This window comes from Peromyscus californicus, unplaced genomic scaffold (assembly GCF_007827085.1).
Source record: "Peromyscus californicus insignis strain IS unplaced genomic scaffold, ASM782708v3 Scaffold_7__1_contigs__length_154581171, whole genome shotgun sequence".
Classification (NCBI taxonomy): Eukaryota; Metazoa; Chordata; class Mammalia; order Rodentia; family Cricetidae; genus Peromyscus; species Peromyscus californicus.
The window spans coordinates 19,628,728-19,650,607 of NW_026294595.1; the positions used below are offsets into that span (position 1 = coordinate 19,628,728).

At 35.5% G+C, this 21,880-nt stretch overlaps 1 protein-coding gene across 5 annotated transcripts in view; it reads right to left on the reverse strand.

The window, feature by feature from the left end:
* Lrp1b (LDL receptor related protein 1B) overlaps nt 1-21,880 on the reverse strand; it is a 1,950,932-nt gene that overhangs the window by 813,054 nt on the left and 1,115,998 nt on the right. For all 5 annotated transcript variants that reach the window (XM_052726598.1, XM_052726596.1, XM_052726595.1 and 2 more), the window contains exons 14-16: nt 20,214-20,403; nt 10,829-10,951; nt 663-803 (exon numbers count right to left, since the gene is read on the reverse strand). In XM_052726598.1, the coding sequence (XP_052582558.1) occupies nt 663-803; nt 10,829-10,951; nt 20,214-20,403 (454 nt within the window). The remainder of the gene's footprint in view (nt 1-662; nt 804-10,828; nt 10,952-20,213; nt 20,404-21,880) is intronic.

A 21,880-nucleotide genomic window follows, 5' to 3' on the forward strand; every position in this document is an offset into this window, starting at 1 on the left:
GAGACGCCTGCCTCTGCCTCCTCAGTGCTGGGATTAAAGGTGTGCACCACCACCTGACCGGCTTCACATGCTTTTCAAAAGTTTATTTTATCCATACATGTGAGAAATGTTGCTACTTTCACGAGAAACATGAATAGTTCCTCTTCCAGCAAACAACAAAAGTTGAGTGGAAGCCATAGGTAGGGATATAGAACCTTTTGTTCCTGTTTGAGTTCCTCATGTGTATTTTCAGCCAAGGTTTGAGCCAGTGAAGCTAGAATGCATTCCAAATCCATGCCAATCTCCTTGAATTTCCATCAAGGCTCTGTTGCCATAGAGCAATGGACTGGAAAGTGACCTTCTGTGCCCAAAAGTTCATCTCAAAAGGAGCTAAGCTCCCATGTCTTCACAAGCGAAGATCCCACCTTGCCCTTCAGAACAACATCAGACTGGTTTGTCCGTGTTCTAACAGATAGGAAAGGATGGGCACAGAGGAGAAGAGCAGACCTTGACATCTTACAAAGGACGTAATCCATAGCTTAATTTGAAGCCATGGGCCACTGGGGAAGAAAGTTAAGTCGATTTACATGAAAGCTATTTTCAGAAATGTCATGGGCTGCTTTCAGGAATCCACACATTCACTCAGGCAAATATAGTTTCCGATTATTTGAGGGAAAACATACAGCAAGTGACAGAGTCCTCATCACTCCCGTCTAGGCAGTCATCGTCCCCATCACATTTCCACCGAGCTTGGATACAGTGTTTGTTTTTGCAGCGAAATTCTCCAGGTTTACATATATGAAGCACCGTTTCTTCAGGATTAACTAGAGATAAAAATAAAGATACAAGATGTATGCACAGTATTAGCTGCACAAGTTAACGGAGCTTTCAATGGCTGGGGGTTTCAGTTGCCTTAGAACCCCACAGAAATGAGGTTGTACAGTGCTTGTCTTTCTTCCTCTAGTTTATTTCATATTCATCTAAGTAGTAAGGTTTCAATCTTATTAAAAGGTGAATAATAGTCATTATACACATATGCACAGAAACACACATTTTCTGATCTCATTGCATGGTTCTGAGGGAGAGAGAATGAGGGAAGGATCGGTGAAAGGGGCACAATCGAATAAATGTAAGATGAATTATCTACATGTCTCAGATACAACATTAAGAACATAATAATGTTGTAGTATCTCATGCTGGGAATTGACAATAAGTTGCAGGTGGTCTTATCATAGGTAGTCATAAAAAGGTCACAAAGAAAAATGTCTGGTTTGTTTATTTGTTTGCTGACAGAAATCAGTCCACAAGTATATCAGAGTAGCATATTGCATACATTAAGTGTGTACAATAAAAATGGAACCTACAAATTTAAAAAATACATCTGAAGATAAACCACAACCATAGGAAATTTATAAAGTCATTTTCCTGACATTAAATAAAAGTTATTATGCTCTAATAACACAAAATAATTTAAATAAGATAGCTGTTCTAATGACAAAATTCTTATTTCTCTACAGAAAATACTTAAATAGTATTGTACTGATGGCCATTTGGGGAATGGAACATTTAGTTTTGCTGACAGTAATTATTCTGTTAAAAAATCTTAAAATCACTAAAGAAAACAACACAGTTTTGCTTTCTGTTGTGCATGTAGCTTCTTCATTGCTCATCTGGTTGTCTGCATGGGAACCTTCACTACAGTAAATCACTTTAGGGTAAACAAGTCAACAACGAGTTAATCACAGTAAAAAGACACAGAAATAAGACAAGGTGGGCAGCTCTACTTCCTTTGCTAAACTGCATTATACTAACCAGAAGTGTCTGTCGCATATCTGGGCTCTGAACGTTTGAATTTCCGTTGTGACTTACCATAAACTGAAAGCATTCCTATTCTTCTGTTTTCTTTGTATACATGAGATAGAAGCACAGCAGGAAGGGATCAAAGGCAAGGAAGAGCTGCAGTATATGGTTAGTGTATTTTGGTCTGAAATTGGCCTTAATTAACTCAAGCTGGCTTCTAGCTGGGGGAATCTTTAATTTCTGTTCTAGTGGCTTTAAACTTCATTTCTCATAAGTCCTGTGGGCTGCTGAACTGATAGGAAACTTATACACACCTCGCTCACAAGTGATATCAAGAGAACATAGGTGGTACTTCCACAGCCCTGAACAGGGCCATGCCTTGGTCTCTCTTGTTTCTCCCTTGCAGCAAAGAATTGAGAGGGGGACATGACTTTTGAACCATGCCTGCAGGAAACCACTTCAGAGTGGCACAGTAAGGCACAAACCTTGGAGGTCTGTAGCAATAGAAAGAAAAGCTACCACAATGGGCCCAGACTTCATTTCAAGCCAAACAGAATTGCTCTAGTGAATGAAATATTCAACCTGAACAAAAGTAGCCCTGTGCTCTCTGTCTCTCAGTGATGCTAACTGTGGGTACATGGACAGACAAGAACATGTATTTCCTAGTCTGTCTCAGTGACAAAACAACAAAGAAGCAATTTCTCTCTGATGCCATTTCTCTATGGTCTTTTCAAAGTAAGCTGCTGTGTGGGGCAAGCAGGTAGGGGTATGAAATCCAAATAGAAAATAACAAAACAAAAACACAATGCATCAACCTAACCACCTGATAGAATTTTATCCCTTTATATTTCCTACTTCAGATACTGATCTTTTAAAGTATTACTAATATTAAATATGTATATCACTATATATAGAGAGAGAGACAGAGAGATAGAGAATGATATACATATAATATGTGTGTGTTATTTATACACACACACACACACACACACACACACACACACACACACACAAATACACATGGTTTTGACTTTTGAAATTTCTTCTGCATTTTTCTAAGCCCTGGACTATTTCTCAATGGTGTCCCTGTGTATCATATATTTGTTTTTGTTCTGGTTTTGTTATCTGAGGATGTTTGTGTAGTAAAGATAGAAATGGTGTATGTTTGGCTATAGAGCACTTATTTATTTATTTATTTATTTATTTATTAAGTGAGTTAGTTTATTCACTATTGTTTTTAATTGAGAGTATTCTTAAAATGAAATGTTAGGAAGAATTTATAGCCAACATCTTTCAGGATATGACCTTTCAAGAACTCATCATTTAGCACCCAGAATCACTGTATTTGCCGTTCTACTTGAATTCCCCTACACATGGCCCCAGCTTGACTTGAGGGGAAGTAAAAGAGAACCAACATAAGCAAGGAGGCTATGCTACCTGCTGTGTCCTTTGTGTTTGGTGCATGGCTCATGTATCATCTATTAGAATCCAGGAATCTCTTTCAGGCAATAATGTTATATGGTAACCAAAATGAAATCCCAGAATCTTTGCTACTCTTTGCATAATGATAATGGGTGTTTTTAGATATTGATTTTCTATTTTTTTTTTATTTTCATTTTTGACATGCCAGGTTGGTCCAGGACTATCATGTCTGTGCCTCTTAAGTATTGGGATACACACTGGGGAGCACACCTGTCTGACCTTTATGTGAGATCTGAACTCTGATCCTTACAATTGGTACCAAGTGCTTTACACTGAGCCTTTCCCCTAACCTCTTAGTTACTGAGCTCTGATTTGCAATGTCTCCATGGCCTATGGTTTCATTAGTCCATTTTATGACTAATCCAAAATTTTCAGATGTGACCAGTAATTATATCATAAAGGAACCACAATGTTCAGTGTGAACTGCCACATTTATACAGGATCCATGTCAATTGAAGAAAAATTATTGTTCTACAACCAGTGCTCATTATCAAGAAAACTAAGATCCATGTGATAATATGGACAAGATAGAAACTTGGAGTGTGTGATTTGTTTGCCAAAACAAACTAAGCAATGTGGAATCAGGGGACAGGATCATTTACAAGAGTGTCCAAGTTTATTGCCTCTAGATGTAGCCATTTTTGAGAGAACAATGAGAAGAAGCAAATATACTGAGCATAACATAAAAGACGAATAAATATTTCATTCAATAAGCTCATGTAGCATTCTTTCTATGACTGGCTAAAATCTCTATGAAGGATTTTTAAACCTGAATTTCCACTTAAGATTCATAAATACAAGAACAGTGTCATATGTACAAAAGAACAATGCTTAAAAGAATCCGGGCTTAGAGTTAATGCATAAAATAATTTGTTGCCTGACTTTTTGGAATTTAATGAGATTGATGTTACTACACTAAGAGACTGTCTCCAGGGGCTGTAGAAATCCTTCAGAAAGGCAGCTTCACTTTAACTGGATCAGCTGCTGATTCTCTTCTCTTACTGTTCATGAGCATGAGTATGCATAGTCAAATTTCAGCAAACAATATAGATGTGTATCAAGAGAGAAAAACGAACATTTACTTAAAGCTCCATGTATATCATTTTGATCCAGTGATTAATGTGGATATGGAGAGTACTTGGTTGTCTGAGCACAGCAATGAATTGATTCCTGGATGTTAGCAAGTGCTAGAATTCTATACTTTGCTGAAGAGCTATGTTTTAAACCATGAATTGGAGAACATTCACAAAATGTATAATTCTGTCATCAGGACAACATGGTCTGAGCAATAAGAAACTGACAAAGTAATAAATAATCATTTATTTTAATCATGTTCAGAAATGGCACAGCATGAATTATGACTTGCCTGGTGTAAAATGTCATTTTTCATGCTTCTTGTGAAAATTGATGTTAGAGAAAAAAAATCAGAAAGCCCATGTCTGACTCCCCAGAACAGAAGAACATCAAGGATTTATTCTGGAGTTGTTTTCTTAAACCTAGAAGGATGATTGCCAGAAATAATATCCAGAACCCCATGAAATAAAATAAGCCGCTCTCTAAGCTATATTATTTTATTTTAATTTAGTTTTGTATCTTTCCATATATTTTTTATTCATTTTAATGTGTTTCTCTCTCTCTCTCTCTCTCTCTCTCTCTCTCTCTCTCTCTCTCTCTCTCTGTATACAGCATCTGCCAAAAAGTCCAGAAGAAGGTATCAGATACCCTAGAGCTAGAGTTGCAGGCAGTTATAAGCTCTGGAAGAGCAGCAAGCATTCTTTGTTGAAGAGCTCTTCCTCAAACTCTTCATCTTGTATTTTGATCTCAGCTAAACAAAAAAAACAAAACAAAAAAATTGTACCACACATCCTTAACCCAGGGATGTGGACCAAAAGGAAAACTGGAAACTGTAGCTGATTGGATATTGTCCTATCACAGAGTTACATGAGAAGAGAAAGTGGAATATTCAGCTGTGGTTTTTTTCTTTATATCATAGAGAGATGACCTTTTGTTAGATAGAATGGTCTTCTGAGCAGCCAGCCTAAGTTGTATATAACCTTCTGTGAGGTTCTGTGCACAAGAGGACATAAATAATCACTTGAATGGGGCTTCTAAACTTTTCTATTGCCTTAAAATTTTTACTACGTATTATGTGCATATATACTAGGCATGAGACTTGTCACAGTGGAACAGACAAATGGCTCCCCACAGAGGAGCACTATTTGTCACACAGGACTATATCTGGTATTCCAGAAGGTAGCAAGGATTACAGAGGACCATAAGCACATGATGGTGCATTGCTAGCCTCTGGATTACCGTTATTTTGTGAACTGTAAGTTGCTTTTCTGGAAGTGACACACAGTGGAGAGATTGTCCTACTCTTTCAAACATCTGCAGAACAGTTAAAGAATTGACTTCTTCACTCAACTGAAATAACCAGGTAACTTATACAATAATATTCACCATTTTAAAGATTAATTTGTTTTAGGGGCTCATTTTTAATCTAATTTTCAATTTTATATTTCGTGCTTTTCCTTATAATTTTCATGAGAAATACAAATGCAACCTGCAACTGTTCAACCTATTTTTCTGTGGTTCTCAGAGGTAGCAAGTACCAATTTGTTATGCTACCACAGACACCAATTCTAGTCCTAAGAGGATTTGACCATAATGGACAAAGAGTCTCAAGAATAAAGTATGGGATCTTCTTTCATTCTTCCAAACAGCATTAGAATTCATTTCTAACCAATTGTGTAACATGCCAATGTTTTCTGTTGTGAGTATGCTTTTTGTGTGCCACTGCTCTAAATCGCAAGTTCATTGAGGAAAAAATATCCTTGGTGTTAAGTCTAGCTTAACTATCTCCCAGCTGCTTTTCATCCATTTGGTGTCAATTCAGTGAGAATGACTGAAACCAGGATGTTCAAGATGCATTGGTTGCAATATCCCCTATCATGTTTGTCAAACTCAGATTGCTTGCATAACTCAGTTGACCCATCACATCTGTAAGTTAGCCTGAACTAATCAGAATCCCAAAGCAATCAGCACCAAGGACTGGTTAATGGAATGATGCTGATTTCTACCTTGCGCTGTACTCTCTAAAAGCTATGATTTCATGTAGCATCTTTCTTTATTGGCACTTTCTGACTAACATAGTCTTCACTATCAGTTATTATCCCTCATAAGTATTATTTAGGGATGATAATTTTGAATTATTTATTTATCATTCCTAAATAAGTAGGAATATATGATGAATTCTACTTATTTATAGTATTAGGAGGGTAACAGTTGAAATAATATATACAAAGACACATTATATTCTTTAAAAAATGAGTGACTGTGCTGTGCTTCAAAGAAGCTCAGGCAGTTTGCACGCAGTGTTTATAAAGAGTAGAATTTTAGTAGGCAAGTACAATAAATAATTCTGAAATAAGGGCGTATTTACTGATTTGACAGTTTTCAGTGTGAGCAGAATAGGCAAAATCCTCTCTTTTCCCTTTACTGCATTTGTGTTGCCTCATCTATGAATTACAAGTACTAGAAAGAGATCAACACTCCAGAAAATGTTACTTCTAGTTCTCCTGTGTATGATCACATGATTATACTGGCAATACTTGAAAATGATTCTCCTAGCATCAGGTTTGAAATCAACGTTGTGTATAATGTATTTTCCTTACAAGCCAAAATAAACTTTTATTTTTACAGAGCTAGGAGACAATGTTTGGGGGTATTAGAAATAATCTTGTGTATCTTTCTCTTGTGTTGATCCTCATAGTTAAGCTTGTAGTCGGGGAAATTCTAAGTGCTGCTGGAGTATATTCTCAGCTAGAGTTCATTTTAAGATAGTTGTATCTCTAGCTTTCAAGAATCTACTGAGCATGCTATGTGATTATGTGATAGGTTAGTTTGGCAGTTGTGGCAAGAGAAAACCATATAAGACAGTGTCAGATCGAAGTCCAGAGTCACAACAAAGACAGGCTTCCAGTCACTACTGGAGAAATAAATAATATTCAGAACTATTTATAGTTTTAGAAACAGTGGCAGAGCTGTTTCTAATATAGTATATCACCCAACAGAAGCCTCTTTCTTATTTTACTATGATATTCAAATACAGTTCGTCTTGGTGATATAAGTGAGAAGGGCAAGCGATGAAGTGTGTAACATCTACCTATGAAGTAGAATAACTAGGGAAGTATGTGAGTAAATAAAGGCAAACTGATGTGTTTGTAGGATGGGGAAGAGTGACATTTGTCATTTACTGGGTGATACACAAGGCGTGACTAAGCTTGCTTCATGTATACCTAACACAAGTAATAATAACGACATGTGTTTCTTCTTGTGTATAGGCTTACACCAAAGAAAATAGGCCTAGAAGAGGATGAAACACTCATTAAACAATTTATATGTATAGGTATAATTTACTAAAGTGAAAATGAAGATCCTGACAAGGATTTGCTTCTTGTGTTCATAGATAGTTCTTAGCTTTTGTCTTTTTCTTACCCCAGTTCATATTTTCATTTTGCTCATCAATCTTTTGCCATATGAATCTATATTTTTCTTCTCTCTATTCCTTCATATTTACTCTATTCTACAATAATATTATATTTTAAACTATCAATCTTTTCCATATTCATACTAATATAGATATAACTCAAAAGTTATCCATAGAGTCTAAATTGAGCATAGGAATGAAGAAAACAGGAAATATAATCATAATTGCATAATTATGCTTCCCTAATGCAAATTTAGGAGCTCATTAGAAAGTTTCAAGCTTAAGTGCCATTTTGACGTTAGCATCTGATAAATACACCTCCCCATGATTTCCTAAAGGCTCACAAGATCACCAATATCTCTGACATTCTAGGCTCCTAATCATTCCATAGATAGTGTCCTAAGAGAATCTTAGTTGTGTTTGATACACAGAAGTTGAGTTTTAAAGATTCATCCAGGACATACTCAAAGATTTAATGAGAAACTGAGAAAGTCTGTCCATACTGGGGTAAGAAGGTGGACCTTAAATCTGTATCGAGCAAAATCAAAACACAGGTGTATTCAGTGCTATTTCCCATCTTTGAGAAAAAGTCTATTAATGGATCACAGGGAAAAGCATCCTTGATGGTACTTTAAATGGGGTGTGTGTGTGTGTGTGTGTGTGTGTGTGTGTGTGTGTGTTGTAGTCTATCTTTTTAATATCTCAGAATTATTAATTTAGGCCAGCAGAAATCTCAGAAATATAATAGAAAAAATGCTTAATTAATTCTTGTAAAAAAATTATACTGTCAAATGCACCAATTAGGCACACTTTGTCTCCCCAAAATATTGATAAAATTAAGATTAGCAAACCATGTGAGAAAATTCCAGCTGTTCAAAGGTATGCCTGCTACCCGTCTGTTGGTAGTATGCTCATAACTAGCAACACAATAAGAGCCAAACATAATACCCAGAACAAAGAGAGAGAAGCCTTCATCCAATGACTCAAGAATACAATGGGATTTGTCCTCCACACAATCTTGAAAGGGAGGCATGTGTAATTCTAGGAAAAATTTAATGGTATTTTTTGAAGTCAATATTTTTGAAGGGAAATTTTGCTTAGCCAAGACTTAATATACTAAGGAATTGCTTCTCCCATGAAAAGGCAAAGGTGGGACATTTGTAACACATTTGTAATCAATTCTATATAGAATATATATGTGTGTAGAATATGTAAGGAGAGAACATATATATTCATATCTATATTTTATCTTTGAAGATGTTACTTTAATATATTTCCCAGTATTAGTAATTGTTAATTATTAGTAAATAAATAATGGACTACTAGTCTTGAATCCTAAGATACACAACCAGTAGAACTCTGCTCTAGTACTAAAATACTGTAAAACATATTAAATTTAATTAACTAAATAGCTACATATGTAGGGGAAGTATATATTGCAATGCTAGGAATCAAGCCAAGGACTTCATATACTGGTTACCACTCTGCTACTGAGCTATATCCCAGTGCCCCCTTCAATGTTGATAATTCAAAATAATGTTGTTGGTTAGAAATATTACATTGTAATAGAAAGGCATGAAAATGAGAATGATAAAGAGAATAATAGGAAGAAGCTAAAGTCCTCATTTCAAATAATTGGAATTTATAATACAGGCATTCAATGTACTGACTTGAATTCCTCATTTTGGGACTTGTAGTTTTTTTTTTTTTTTTGGTTTTTCGAGACAGGGTTTCTCTGTGTAGCTTTGCGCCTTTCCTGGAACTCACTTGGTAGTCCAGGCTGGCCTCGAACTCACAGAGATCCGCCTGGCTCTGCCTCCCGAGTGCTGGGATTAAAGGCGTGCGCCACCACCGCCCGGCGGGACTTGTAGTTTTATGCCAAATGCCTCAAGATGTAACACAAATTGAATGTGGGCCATATGGGAAAGTACAGAAGGAATTGAAAACAGTGAAAAAGACACAAATATCTTTAACAATATATCATAAATGTCTCCAGTCATCAAGCATGAGATGACTTAAAATTCAGTTCTTAAGGGTCATGTTTACAGTGAGAATTTAATTGAGAAGATGTTTATGTTCATGGTAGGCAAAAATAAACCTAAAGTAATAGATATAGAAGTGTGAGCCAGGGCTGAAAAATAGAGATACAATGTAATAGAGAATCCAGCCTCAAAATGGAACGATCCTGGGTCTGCCTTCTGTAGACCCAGAGTTCCTCCCTCATCAATCTGCAGGCTCACTAGACAGACACTTCACCCATTCTGGATTTTCAGTTTGCAGACTGAAGATCCTAAGGCTTATCAACTTCTGAGGTTATCAGTGAACTCTTTATTATAATCCTGTCATCTTTCTGCACATATATATATATATATATATATATATATATATATATGCATACATAAATACATAAATCCTATTGTATTTCTTTCTCAGGAGAGCCTTGAGCCACAATTTGAAATTCAAGTCTTTCCAGAAATTTCTGTTTAGCTCTCAATACATGCATATGATTGTGGCTGCTACTGTGCTTAGGGGATAGAATTTGAGGCATGAAGCTTTCAAGATTCACTCTGGAATAATAAGCACTGTAAATTGAAGGATATGACGAAACTAATAAAGGTGTCTTCAGTACAAGTCAATCAATCCAGTTAATTCACTGCTTTTATGGCCTATAGATTCCTTAGAAGCCCCTTTGGGGCATTATTCCTTGTTCTTTACCTCCAAATACAGATATCTGTGCTGTCAATTCATTTGAAATCATGTCAGGGCTAACCTGTGCACCAAAGACAATGTTCTGTCAGCTGAAACTGCTACCATGGAGCTTTGTGTGACAAGAAGTATTTTCTCCCGTGGCATAGACATTGAAATTGTCTATTCACCTGCACAGCAGGACAGGATGTTATATAGCACATTGCCATTATCATTAATGTATGCATGCTAGAGATTGAGTTACCTAATACAGACTATGATTATACCTAAGCAGTTACACAGATCTCTTATTCCAGTTGTGATTTCAGTTCTGTTGATGCTACCTAATCCTGATCCATATACACAATGAGTGTCAGAAGAAAAGGAGCTTACATGTGCAAGTTGTACCATTTTCATCCAAAAGTTGATTATCAGCACAAGCACATACGCGGCCTGCTGGGATAGCCAGGCAGAGTGTACCACAGCCCCCATTGTTTATGCGACACATATTGTCACCTGCGGAAAAAAAAAGAAAGGAAATTATCACAGAACTTTGATTTTAACAAAGTTGAAGGCCATGCAACTTACAAAATACAGTTTACTTTTGAGGCTGTGTGACACAAGCTACCTTTTAACTCTCTGTCCTTGTTTATCTACCACCCAACTGCAAGAATTATGGGCAAATTTAGCTTTCAAGAATACTTTCTTTCAGTGAGATATATGTGGGAATATTGTGTGTACAGATAAGTTATATATCGTTCACCTTTGTTGATATAGCCAACACTCCTCCTTAATAGAAACTGTTTTCAGAAACATTTGAAAATATATATTGCTTTGATAGGTAAGAGGAATGTGTGAGCTGGTTGGAGAAGGACTTTGGGCCAGGTAACCAATTTCTAGGCACCAGGAGCAAGGAGGAAGGTAGCCTTTTGTCTGTCATCAACAGTTCTCCAGATTATGTTCATAGCAGTGTGGCATGGTGTTTGGAAAGTAGAGCATGTGTCCGAGAATGTAGATGTAGACTACCATTGATCAAGCAAGCATGTGGGACAGTGACTTGTTCTCCAATGGGGTGAGTACACTGGCATATCATTATGCTGAGGACCCCAAGAAAGGTGGGATACTGGGAAAACTCACAGCACAGAAGTGCCGAAGTTCTGGACTAGAGACTTAGGGAGCAGAGACACTGATGGAAGAAATTCATAAATATATGTGAGGAGTCCATGTTGAATCATAGATGACACCAAAGACATATTTGAAGAGCTTGGAGATAACATTTTTTATAGACATGTAGCTAAAACAATGCAAGTTTAGATAATCACAAATTTGACATTTATTCTTGCAAGCTGTCCATTGAGAAAATGTATTAACCCAGGTGTCATGGCTTTTGCCTCTAAATGTGACTCTCAGGGGGTTGAGATAAGGGGGTTGCTGTGAGTTCCAGGTCAGTCTGAGTAACAGAACAAGTCCAAGGAGAGCAGAGGCTAAAGAGTGGCAGTCCAGAAAGAAAGACAGAAACAGATAGACAGAGATAGATAGATAGATAGATAGATAGATAGATAGATAGATAGATAGATAGATAGATAGATAGACAGAGAGACAGAGACAGAGAGGTATAAGGGGAGGAAAGGAACAAGAAAAGAATGTGAGAGCTTGCTTAGCTTTACATCTATCTTTACAGACAGAACTACAAAACTCCAGAAGCACTCTGATAATGTGATTATCAGGTCACTTCATAGCATGCTAATTTCAGTGTTATCAATTAATGAAATGTTTTATTATTTTAGAAGTAAAACACTAAAATGAGGATCCTTTATTTACTTGGGCCATAACTAATAAACTGCTATGAGTAAATTGATAGTTACTACACAGATGCCAATACTGAAAACTGAAACCATGGATGGGGTTATTTTTACACACTGTAGGCCAGAGGGATTGGACCATTACAGGGGAGATAATTCCTTCACAGTGGTTCTTAATACTATAAACTCCTACATATTATTTTGTATGTCTCAGATCAGAAGAAATAATCTAGAGTTTATTATCAATTCTTTTCATTTTCTGAACAGTACATTTAATTCATTATAAGCATAATAATCTAAAATATGCCTCAAAACTAAGATAGCAAATAATACAAGGAATGATCTCAATTTCTAAACTCAGAGGGTAATGAAAAATTACCTCATTTTTTTTCTAATAGGGAATGTGGAAATGTTTATGTAGCTCACAGATGCCAACCTATGTATTCCATGATTATGGGATAATATGTAAAACTTTGGAGGACACTCAGGTACCCTTTCTGTGTTCACAATATGTGCAGCATTAAATTGTATATTCAACTTTTAGTAGTATCCAGATTTTGGAAAATTAGAAATATTTCACAATATTTGGGGGCATATATAACTGAAGCAGTAAGAAATAAGAAACTGTTGACGATAATGCATCAGGTTACATAATGTTTTTAAGATATATGCTAAATATATAAATCAATGGCTTGACATTTATTCCTATTAAATAAAAATTTCCATATTCTGAAATAAATTAGCATTATTTAAAGTTTAAAATATATTTCCTTATTTGAATACAACATTCTGAAAAGGGAGAATTAGTATTTGTACTGCCATAACAGAAATCTCTAAACTAAATTAACATGAATAATTCCACATATCTTATTGGAAGAACCCAGACATTTTTTTATATTTTAATGACTCCATACATTTTTCAATTTCATTTTAAAAATATATTCCCATCAGAGCTCATGTGATAGTGTTTCTTTGAAGTTATATCTTTTAAATATATTTCATAAAATTATCTGCAGAATGTTACTATTTTTCAAACACAGTATCAATAATCACCTATAAATTTCATGGATTAGGTCAGTAACATCTTAATAGTCACAGTACATAAAATCCATACTGCATTCTTCTCATAGCTGGTTACTTCATATTTACATTCAGTTTAATCTAATTATAGCTAGAATAATGATTTGATTTGATTTTATAACAGTTGAAGGAAGGATCACTCAATATTTAAGTGTCCAAATGATGTTTTTTATATCTAACAATGAGAAATAATCAATCATTATTAAAATTATTTTGTCAAATAATCTTTATCATTACTAATAAAAATTTAAGAATTTTGTATTTAAATCCATGATTTTATTTAATTTACTTTTATCAGTTAAAATAAAATCCAATCAACAAAGAAAAGAAAAATAACTTACCAAACACTACTACAACTTGTACTTCTAAACTAACTTACCTTGGAAGCAAATATATTTAGATATTTAAATATGAAATACAAATGCATTAATAAAAATTTTAACTGTCAAGTCCAAGTGAGTGTCTTTGAAGCCCCAAACTCTGTCTTTTCTTCTCACTCATGGTTCCTTCAGAATTAGAAGTACCATGAATTACGTGTGTCGCAGAGAGTTTTTGATAAATAATTGAAAGAATGGTACTTTGAGTTAGCAATGTGAATAATAGAGCAACTGTTTTCAGCAGTGTAAATACAAGTGTGATCACAGGAGTAGATGTGGGGACATGTGTGAGCATGGGGACAGATGCAGTAAAGGTGTGAGTTCAAAGACATTATAGATACAGGTGTGGTACAGAGATAGATATAAACACAAGTATGAGTGCATGGAATGCAGATATAGGTATGAGGCATGGATAGATGCTGCAGTTACAGGTATGAGTTAAAAGTATATGATAAACATATCTTTTTATGTCTGAGTGCATAGACAGGTGTAGAATCAAGTGTCAGGCATGGATATATCTAGATATATGTCAGTTCAGAGACACATGTAGACACAGGTTTGAGAGCATACATAGGTGTAGATTTGGGAGTAAGTGAATGGAATGATGATGGTAAAGATGTGAATACATAGATGGAAAAATGTGAATACGCAGACAGATACAAAACAATTTTATCATGATGAAAGGCCTCCTCATCCTCATTTTAATTTACTGACACAGCTGTGCTCAGTGAATATACTGTCTATTTAGGGAAGAAAACTTAAAGGTATATTACAGCCTCCATCAGACAATAATTATGACACATATGATACACAAAATATTTGACAGCCCTGTATTAATACCTGAATGTCATAAACCTCAGTAATTTAGTCCCCGACAAATGTTTATTTCGAGCAGGTGGTAGAATATGTTTCCAGTACAAAACAATCTGTCTGCTTTATTTTTCTCTGGGTCTGATTTTTTTCAAAATAATAGAAAACATAAATCTTGCCTTCTATAATCTTCCAGGGCTGTTCATTTTTCAGTATTCTATCATATGTGAATTTACAAGTACCTGTACCACATATGAAAAAAGTCTGATATTTGGATTTTAATATGTAGTGGGGTGTTATTCTAATTTATAAGTTAAAAGATATCCTGGACATTGTTTTTACTCCAAACATCAGATAAGAACCAACTGCCTGAGGCCCTGGTGTCAGATTTATCTTGCATTTAATATTTGATAATTTCAGAAAGGTGAATAAACAGTTGGTCTGTAGAAAGGATAAAATGATCCATACCTTTCATTTCCCCTAAGAATTTTATTTTCATTATATTATTCTTATATTTAGTTTCATTTGGAATCACTTTGTAGTACTGTATGTGTATGTGATGATATTAAGATAAAAAAATAAAATAAAAGAATCTAGACAGTATTTCTGAATAATTTCTATGATAATTATTTCAAAAATAGGAAATATGGGGAGAGAAAAATATGAATCAGATCCTGTTACAAACCTCAGACTTACTAAATCCACACTTACACACAACAAAAACACTGATATATCTGGAATGCTGGAGATAGGACTTCAGGTCTCTGGCTGCTGAAATCTACATAGGGAGTCAAGTAGATCTTTGTATTAAAACAATGTGAATGAGAAATTTACTGTTGATATAACTACAATGAAAACAGGTGTTCCATCTAAACTTAGTGGTATACATCTTAATCCAGCACTTTCCAGGTACAGGCAGAAAGATTAAGTGTTCAAACTCAACTTCATCTACAGAATGAGTTTAAGGCCAACCTGAGTTACAAGAGATCCTATCTCAAAATAAACAAACATGACAACAATAATTAAACAAACAAAATCACAACAACCACTTTTTAGGCAAGAAATAAAACATATGTTCTAGCTCAGTGTAATAATTCATATTTTTAATCACAGGCTTAGGCTGGAGGGTCTCAAGTTCAGGGATAGCCCAGCTACATACTGAAAAAAACAAACAAAAGACCCAGAGACTAAAGTATTGGTTGCACAAGCACAAAACCTGAGTTTGAATTCCCAGTAAGCACATAAAAAGCCAGTCCTCCCAAGAAAGACACAGGGATCGCCCAATGACAGAGAAATGGAATGAGATCTACATGAACAGCCTGGACATGAGTGGGGGTAATGAAAGGCGAGGGTTGAGGGAAAGAGAGCTTGGGGGAGCGGGAGATCCCAGCTGGATCAACAACAGAGAGGGAGAACAAGGAATAGGAGACCATGGTAAATGAAGACCACATGAGAATAGGAAGAAGCAAAGTGCTAGAGAGGCCCACAGAAATCCACAAAGATACCCACACAACAGACTGCTGGCAATGGTCGAGAGACATCCCGAACTGACCTACTCTGGTGATGGGATGGCCAAACACCCTAATTGTTGTGCTAGAAACGTCATCCAACTACTGAGGGATCTGGATGCAGAGATCCATGACTAGGACCCGGGTGGATCTCTGGGAGTCCAATTAGCGAGAATGAGGAGGGTTTATATGAGTGAGAATTGTTGAGACCAAGGTTGGATAAAGCACAGGGACAAATAGCCAAATGAATGGAAACACATGAACTATGAACCAATGGCTGAGGGGTCCCCACTGGATCAGGCCCTCCGAATGGGTGAGACAGTTGATTGGCTTGATCTGTTTGGGAGGCATCCAGGCAGTGGGACCAGATCTTGTGCTCATTGCATGAGTTGGCTGTTTGAAACCTGGGGCCTATGCAGGATTGTTTGGCTCGGCCTGGGAGGAGGGGACTAGACCTACCTGGACTGAGTCTACCAGGTTGACCTCAGTCTGTGGGGAAGGCTTTGCCCTGGAGGAGATGGGAATGGGGGGGGGGGGTTTGGGGGGAAGGTAAGGGGGACGGGAGGGGGGAGAACAAGGGAATCCGTGGCTGATATGTAGAACTGAATTGTATTGCAAAATAAATTAAAATAAATTAAAAAAAAAAGAAAAAAAATGAACTTAAAAAAAAAAAAAAAAAAGCCAGTCCTGGTGGCCTGTTATCACACCACTAAGGGAAAGGCACAGGGACATGGGGACCCTGGGGGCTTCCCTAGTTACCAACCTAGGAATTGGAACTGGAGATCAACACAACATAATTAATTACAAAGTCTCACTGAGAGAGTCTTATGGTGATATTTTATTTGTGCTGAAATGTGATTTTATTTGTATGTTAATAAATAAAAATGCCTGGGGGGTCAGAGCTAATAACAAGCCATTTAGCAGAAGTCTGGCTGTGGTAGCACATGCCCTTAATCCCAGTCACATGACAAGCAGATCTCTGTGTGTTCAAGGATACAGCCAGAATGGAGACACATGCCTTTAATCTCAATACCAACCATAGAGACCTGGAGGTCTGTACAGACAGGCAGTGATGAGGAGGTCATGTGGTTGGGTTTACAACCAATGAGAAGGCAGAACAGAAAGTCAATAAAAAGACAGACACACAGGAAGTAGGTCTCTTTCTCAGAGGAAGGACAGCAGTGGCAGTGGGTGGTAAGAAGGCGGTCTTGGTCTCAGCTCTTAGCTACTGTTCTCTGACCTCTGGGACTTTTAACTCTGCATTTGGCTCTGTGTTTCTTATTTAATAAAAACCATTCAGAATTACAACTACAGACTCTACCTCAAAAAATAAGGTAAAGAACAGTGAGGGGATACATCCAGACATCTACCTCTAGTTTCCACATGCTAAGGAATCAGTGAGCACACCTGAGCATATACATATGACACACACACACATACATACACAAACACACACTAATTGCTGCTATGTTTTATTTATTTGTATTTACATAATATGTATAAATACTACATTAAAAATATAGTTCATATATACATACATGTATCAAAATCTAGCCTATATTCTTAGATTGCTAGAGAGAGGGAAGAAAGAAAAGAAAGCAAGAAAGCCAGGAACAGATGGAGACACACATGATGAGAGCTTTGTAACTTTTTTTTTTCACTGTAAGAGCAAATGATAGTACCTACTCTTAAGAGACTTGGTTCTCTACTCAGTTCCGGTATTGTACCCTTTAGATAAAGGCTAACATGGAGCTGAAGAGATTGAACAGCAGTTAAGACTATAGGCTGCTCTTGCAAAAGAGCCAGGTTTAATTTCCAGCACCCCCACGACAGCTTACAAACACCTGTAACTCCAGTCCCAGGAGATCTAACACCCTCTTCTGGTCTGCTCAGGCACCAGGTATGAACATAGTGTACAGACATCTGTGCAGGCAAAACATGCATACACATAAAATAAAATAATTTCTTAAATCTTAGTAGAAAGGATACAAAATATTATGTTCACTATGTATTTTAAAAATTTAATATCTTATTTTCAAAAGTTGAAAAGAAAAAGGACCATTGGAAGAAAATTACACCACTGTAGAATGAGTTGCCTATATCTAAAAAATCTTAATTCCTTTTACTTTGCAATTATCTTGTCTGGATCAATACAATTAAAGATGGAAAACAACATATATCTTCCTGTAGATTATCTAAAGTCAATGAGTATTGACTTGAGTCCAACAGGTACTAACTAGGAATTCTTTCTATACTGAACTATGTTTCAAAGATTAGTATAGTTTTGGATGATCATTAGATTTAGGATGATTAGGTAGAAAACTGAAACTAATTGATTGGTCCACCTAAGTTACTGAAAATAATCTATCAATTGGATGAACACAGTTTGTAAGTGAAACAGAACACAATCATTTCCAAATGAGCATTCATGACGAGTTTAGTAATTATGATCTTTTGAATTACAATGGTAAAAGAACTTTTAAAAAAGCAATTCTTTATCTAATGCTAGTACTTATTAATTATAAACTAATAGTATTTTCCAGAGAGTAGATATGCTTCTCTGTTTGAGTTACACAGTTTGTTGTACATCACTTTGATAAATTATTACTTTGAATGTTTAGGCTGCATTTATAAAAAGGAAATTTTAAAATGATTATTTTTTTTTCCTGTGAGGTGATACAGGAATTGTCTCACATGTACTAAGTCTTGTGAGATTTATTTTTAATGTAACAAATAATCATTTGATCCTCACAGAAATTTGGTGAAGGACATATTTCTGTTCTACATTTAATATTTCATGATTACAAAGTCTGAAAAGGATCAAAGGCCAGTGTTTAAGCCCAAGTCCATTTTATAGTGATGAGACATTTTTCCATCACATTTTGAATTTAATAACCAACTTTCTAAAACAACCAGAAGATTAAAGTCTATGAAGGCTGTAAAATTGACTTCTGGCTAAAGGGAGTAGAGAAACGACACTTCGAGTGGGAGTTTCTAAAGAGAAGGAAGGGGCTTGTGGAAGAGCTTCTGCCCAGCAAGAACAGAGGCCAGTGTCCAGTCCTGCCTAGGGAAAGAGAAGGGAAAGAAGGGAGAGAAGGAAGTGAAGAGGTGGGGAGGGAGAAAGAAGCACCTCCAGTGTAACACAGGCAAATGAAATGTGTGCTACCAAAGTTGTGAGGTGGGTATGAATATGGGGAGACAATGGCCTTCTCCAGCAGCTTTTTCTATTATTCATTTCTTGTCCAAATAATATCAATTTTGTTCTTTTTAAAGGTAATTTCATTAAGAATTAGCCATTATTTCTTAGCATTCTTTGCACTTGATTTGTCTGTGGCGAGAGAACTTTTAATAAAGGAGAAAAGCCGAGGCTCAGGGATGAGATGGTCCATTTAAGATAACTACCTTAATGCAAACTCCTTCCCAAACCTTGTTGCTACTGAAATCCCCACTGACAAGATATGTATCAGAAAATTAAGGGTGCTATTTATTCATTCAAAATTTATTGGTATGCAGGCTCATTAAATATTTATAAGGATATCTACATTATAAAGGAATAGCAACTATTTAAAAATCATAAAACATCTACCACATCATTTACTAAGTTGTTTTCAGTGCTTAATATCTAAGTTATGAGTCATGGTGATTGTGGTAGCATAATGAATATTAATAACTCATGAGGATAAAATATAACAATGCTATTTGATTTTAATGAGATGTGGCTGTTGGGGTAGGTTGTTCCACTTTATTGTTACACATTCTTTAACTACCTCTGGAGCCTAACGAGACAATGCAAAGCAGACTTGTCAATAAAGTCTGCATGTGCAATTTATCTTTTTTTTTCAATTATTCAAGTCCTCCTTTCACAGTAAGAAAGTTTTTCTCACTGCTTACCAAACTGTTCTTTGATTACTTTTTTTTATATCAAGAAGAACATTCTTCACAAAACATGATGTGAATAAAGAAATGTTTGGGAAAACCTCAATTTCTCTTGAGCAGAATTGCCTGAGTTCCTCACTCAGGCTACTTAAGGCCAAGAAATATATCTTGATGGTAACAAGCGCTAAGATTTCAATGACTCTACAGTGAGCTGGCAATGTTTATTACAAAAACCACCAACATTGTCAAAATAGAACTTTGTGTTACTATAGTGAAATATTATTACATGTGAAATATTGAAAAAATTGTTTTAGTTTTTTAATACCTTGTTGCTTTCGTGGGTCATAAATCTGAAGCCCAAACAGGGGTGCTCTTTCATGCCTCAGCAATGTCACCTCACTGGTCATCAAATCGAGTTGAAAAATGGAACCATTCATGTAATCTGTCCAGAACACATAATTCCCATGATGCGACAATCCAAAAGGATGATTCAACTCTTTCCCACTGTAAACAACCTGTAAAATATGAAATAAATATAAACATACTATAAAAAATCAAGACTATCTTTATAAACAAAGCTATTTAAGTAAATAATATTCATATAACTATACCAGAGAACAATCTACAGTCTTAACTTACAGAGAGATTTTTACAATGTGAGCTTATTTTTCTAGTTTTTGACACATGCATTTGAAGGAGATAGTCAATACTTCATTTGTTCAAATTTCTCTCGTAAATACCACTGCTGATATGATCAAGAATGCAAACATTAAAATGGCTTTGCTCAACTTTATTTCTTCTTCTGTGTGATATTTATTATTCCCTTGGATGGAAGTTAATCTAAAAAATTGCTGTGTGGATACATGCATACAAACACATACAAACTCACAGTCATGCACACATACACTCCCATGCTGTTCATCCAATAATCAACTGAAGTGAAATATTTAAATGGCTGTGTGAATGGGAAGGACTTTCTAGGTCAGTTGAGCCAATGAAAATTAAAAAAATCTAGGAAATTATAAGAAAGGGAAAGATTTTAATTCTACATAGATGTGGCTTGTTAATGAGGTTCAATTTTGATTAAGTTGTTGTATTATTATTTAATTCCCTTCTGAATGTTGAAATTGAGGAATCAGAAGAACAGTCAAGTCATCTTGCACATGGAGGTGATAGACAGGAAATACACTAGACTCTGAACATGGTCTCACTTCTTACCTTTCATTACTTATAAAACCATCCTGCATGGCATTATGAAAGCAAATTTTTTTCAATCAATATTCAAAATTTAAGGAATACACACACACATATATGTTAGGAATAAAAATTAAAATTATGATCCTTTTTTGTTTTTGTTGTTGTTTTGGTTGGTTTGAGTTTTTCTGTTTTTGTTTTTGGAGACAAATTTTCTCTGTGTAATATCCCTGGCTGTCCTGGAACTTGAATTGTAGACCAGGCTAGCCTCAAGCTCACAAAGATTTGCCTGTCTCTACCTCCTTAGTGCTGAGATTAAAGGTGTGTGCCACCACCGACTGGTAATTATGCTCCTTTTAATTGAATCCACCAGTCAATTATGATATACTAAAAGAAAAGGATAAATCAAAGTCTAAACAATGATGACCATGAAACTCTACACATTATGTATATTTTAAGATATTAGTATGTATGCAATATATATATATTGTATATGTTGTGTATATATTGTGTGTATATATAGTAAACATACTAACATCTTATACAATACATTATATATAATATATAGTTATATAAATTATAACATACTACAGTTTTATATATACAATATATATAGTATACATATTAACATCTTCAAAGAAAACACAGATATTTAGTTAGTAGATGTGAATTACATGTCATCATTGCACATGCCAATAAAATTTATTTATCTGGAGAAATAGTTGAGTATCATTTGTGATAACCAATGACTGACTTGGTTATAGTACTATTTATTTCTCAAAATTAATTCTTAATGAG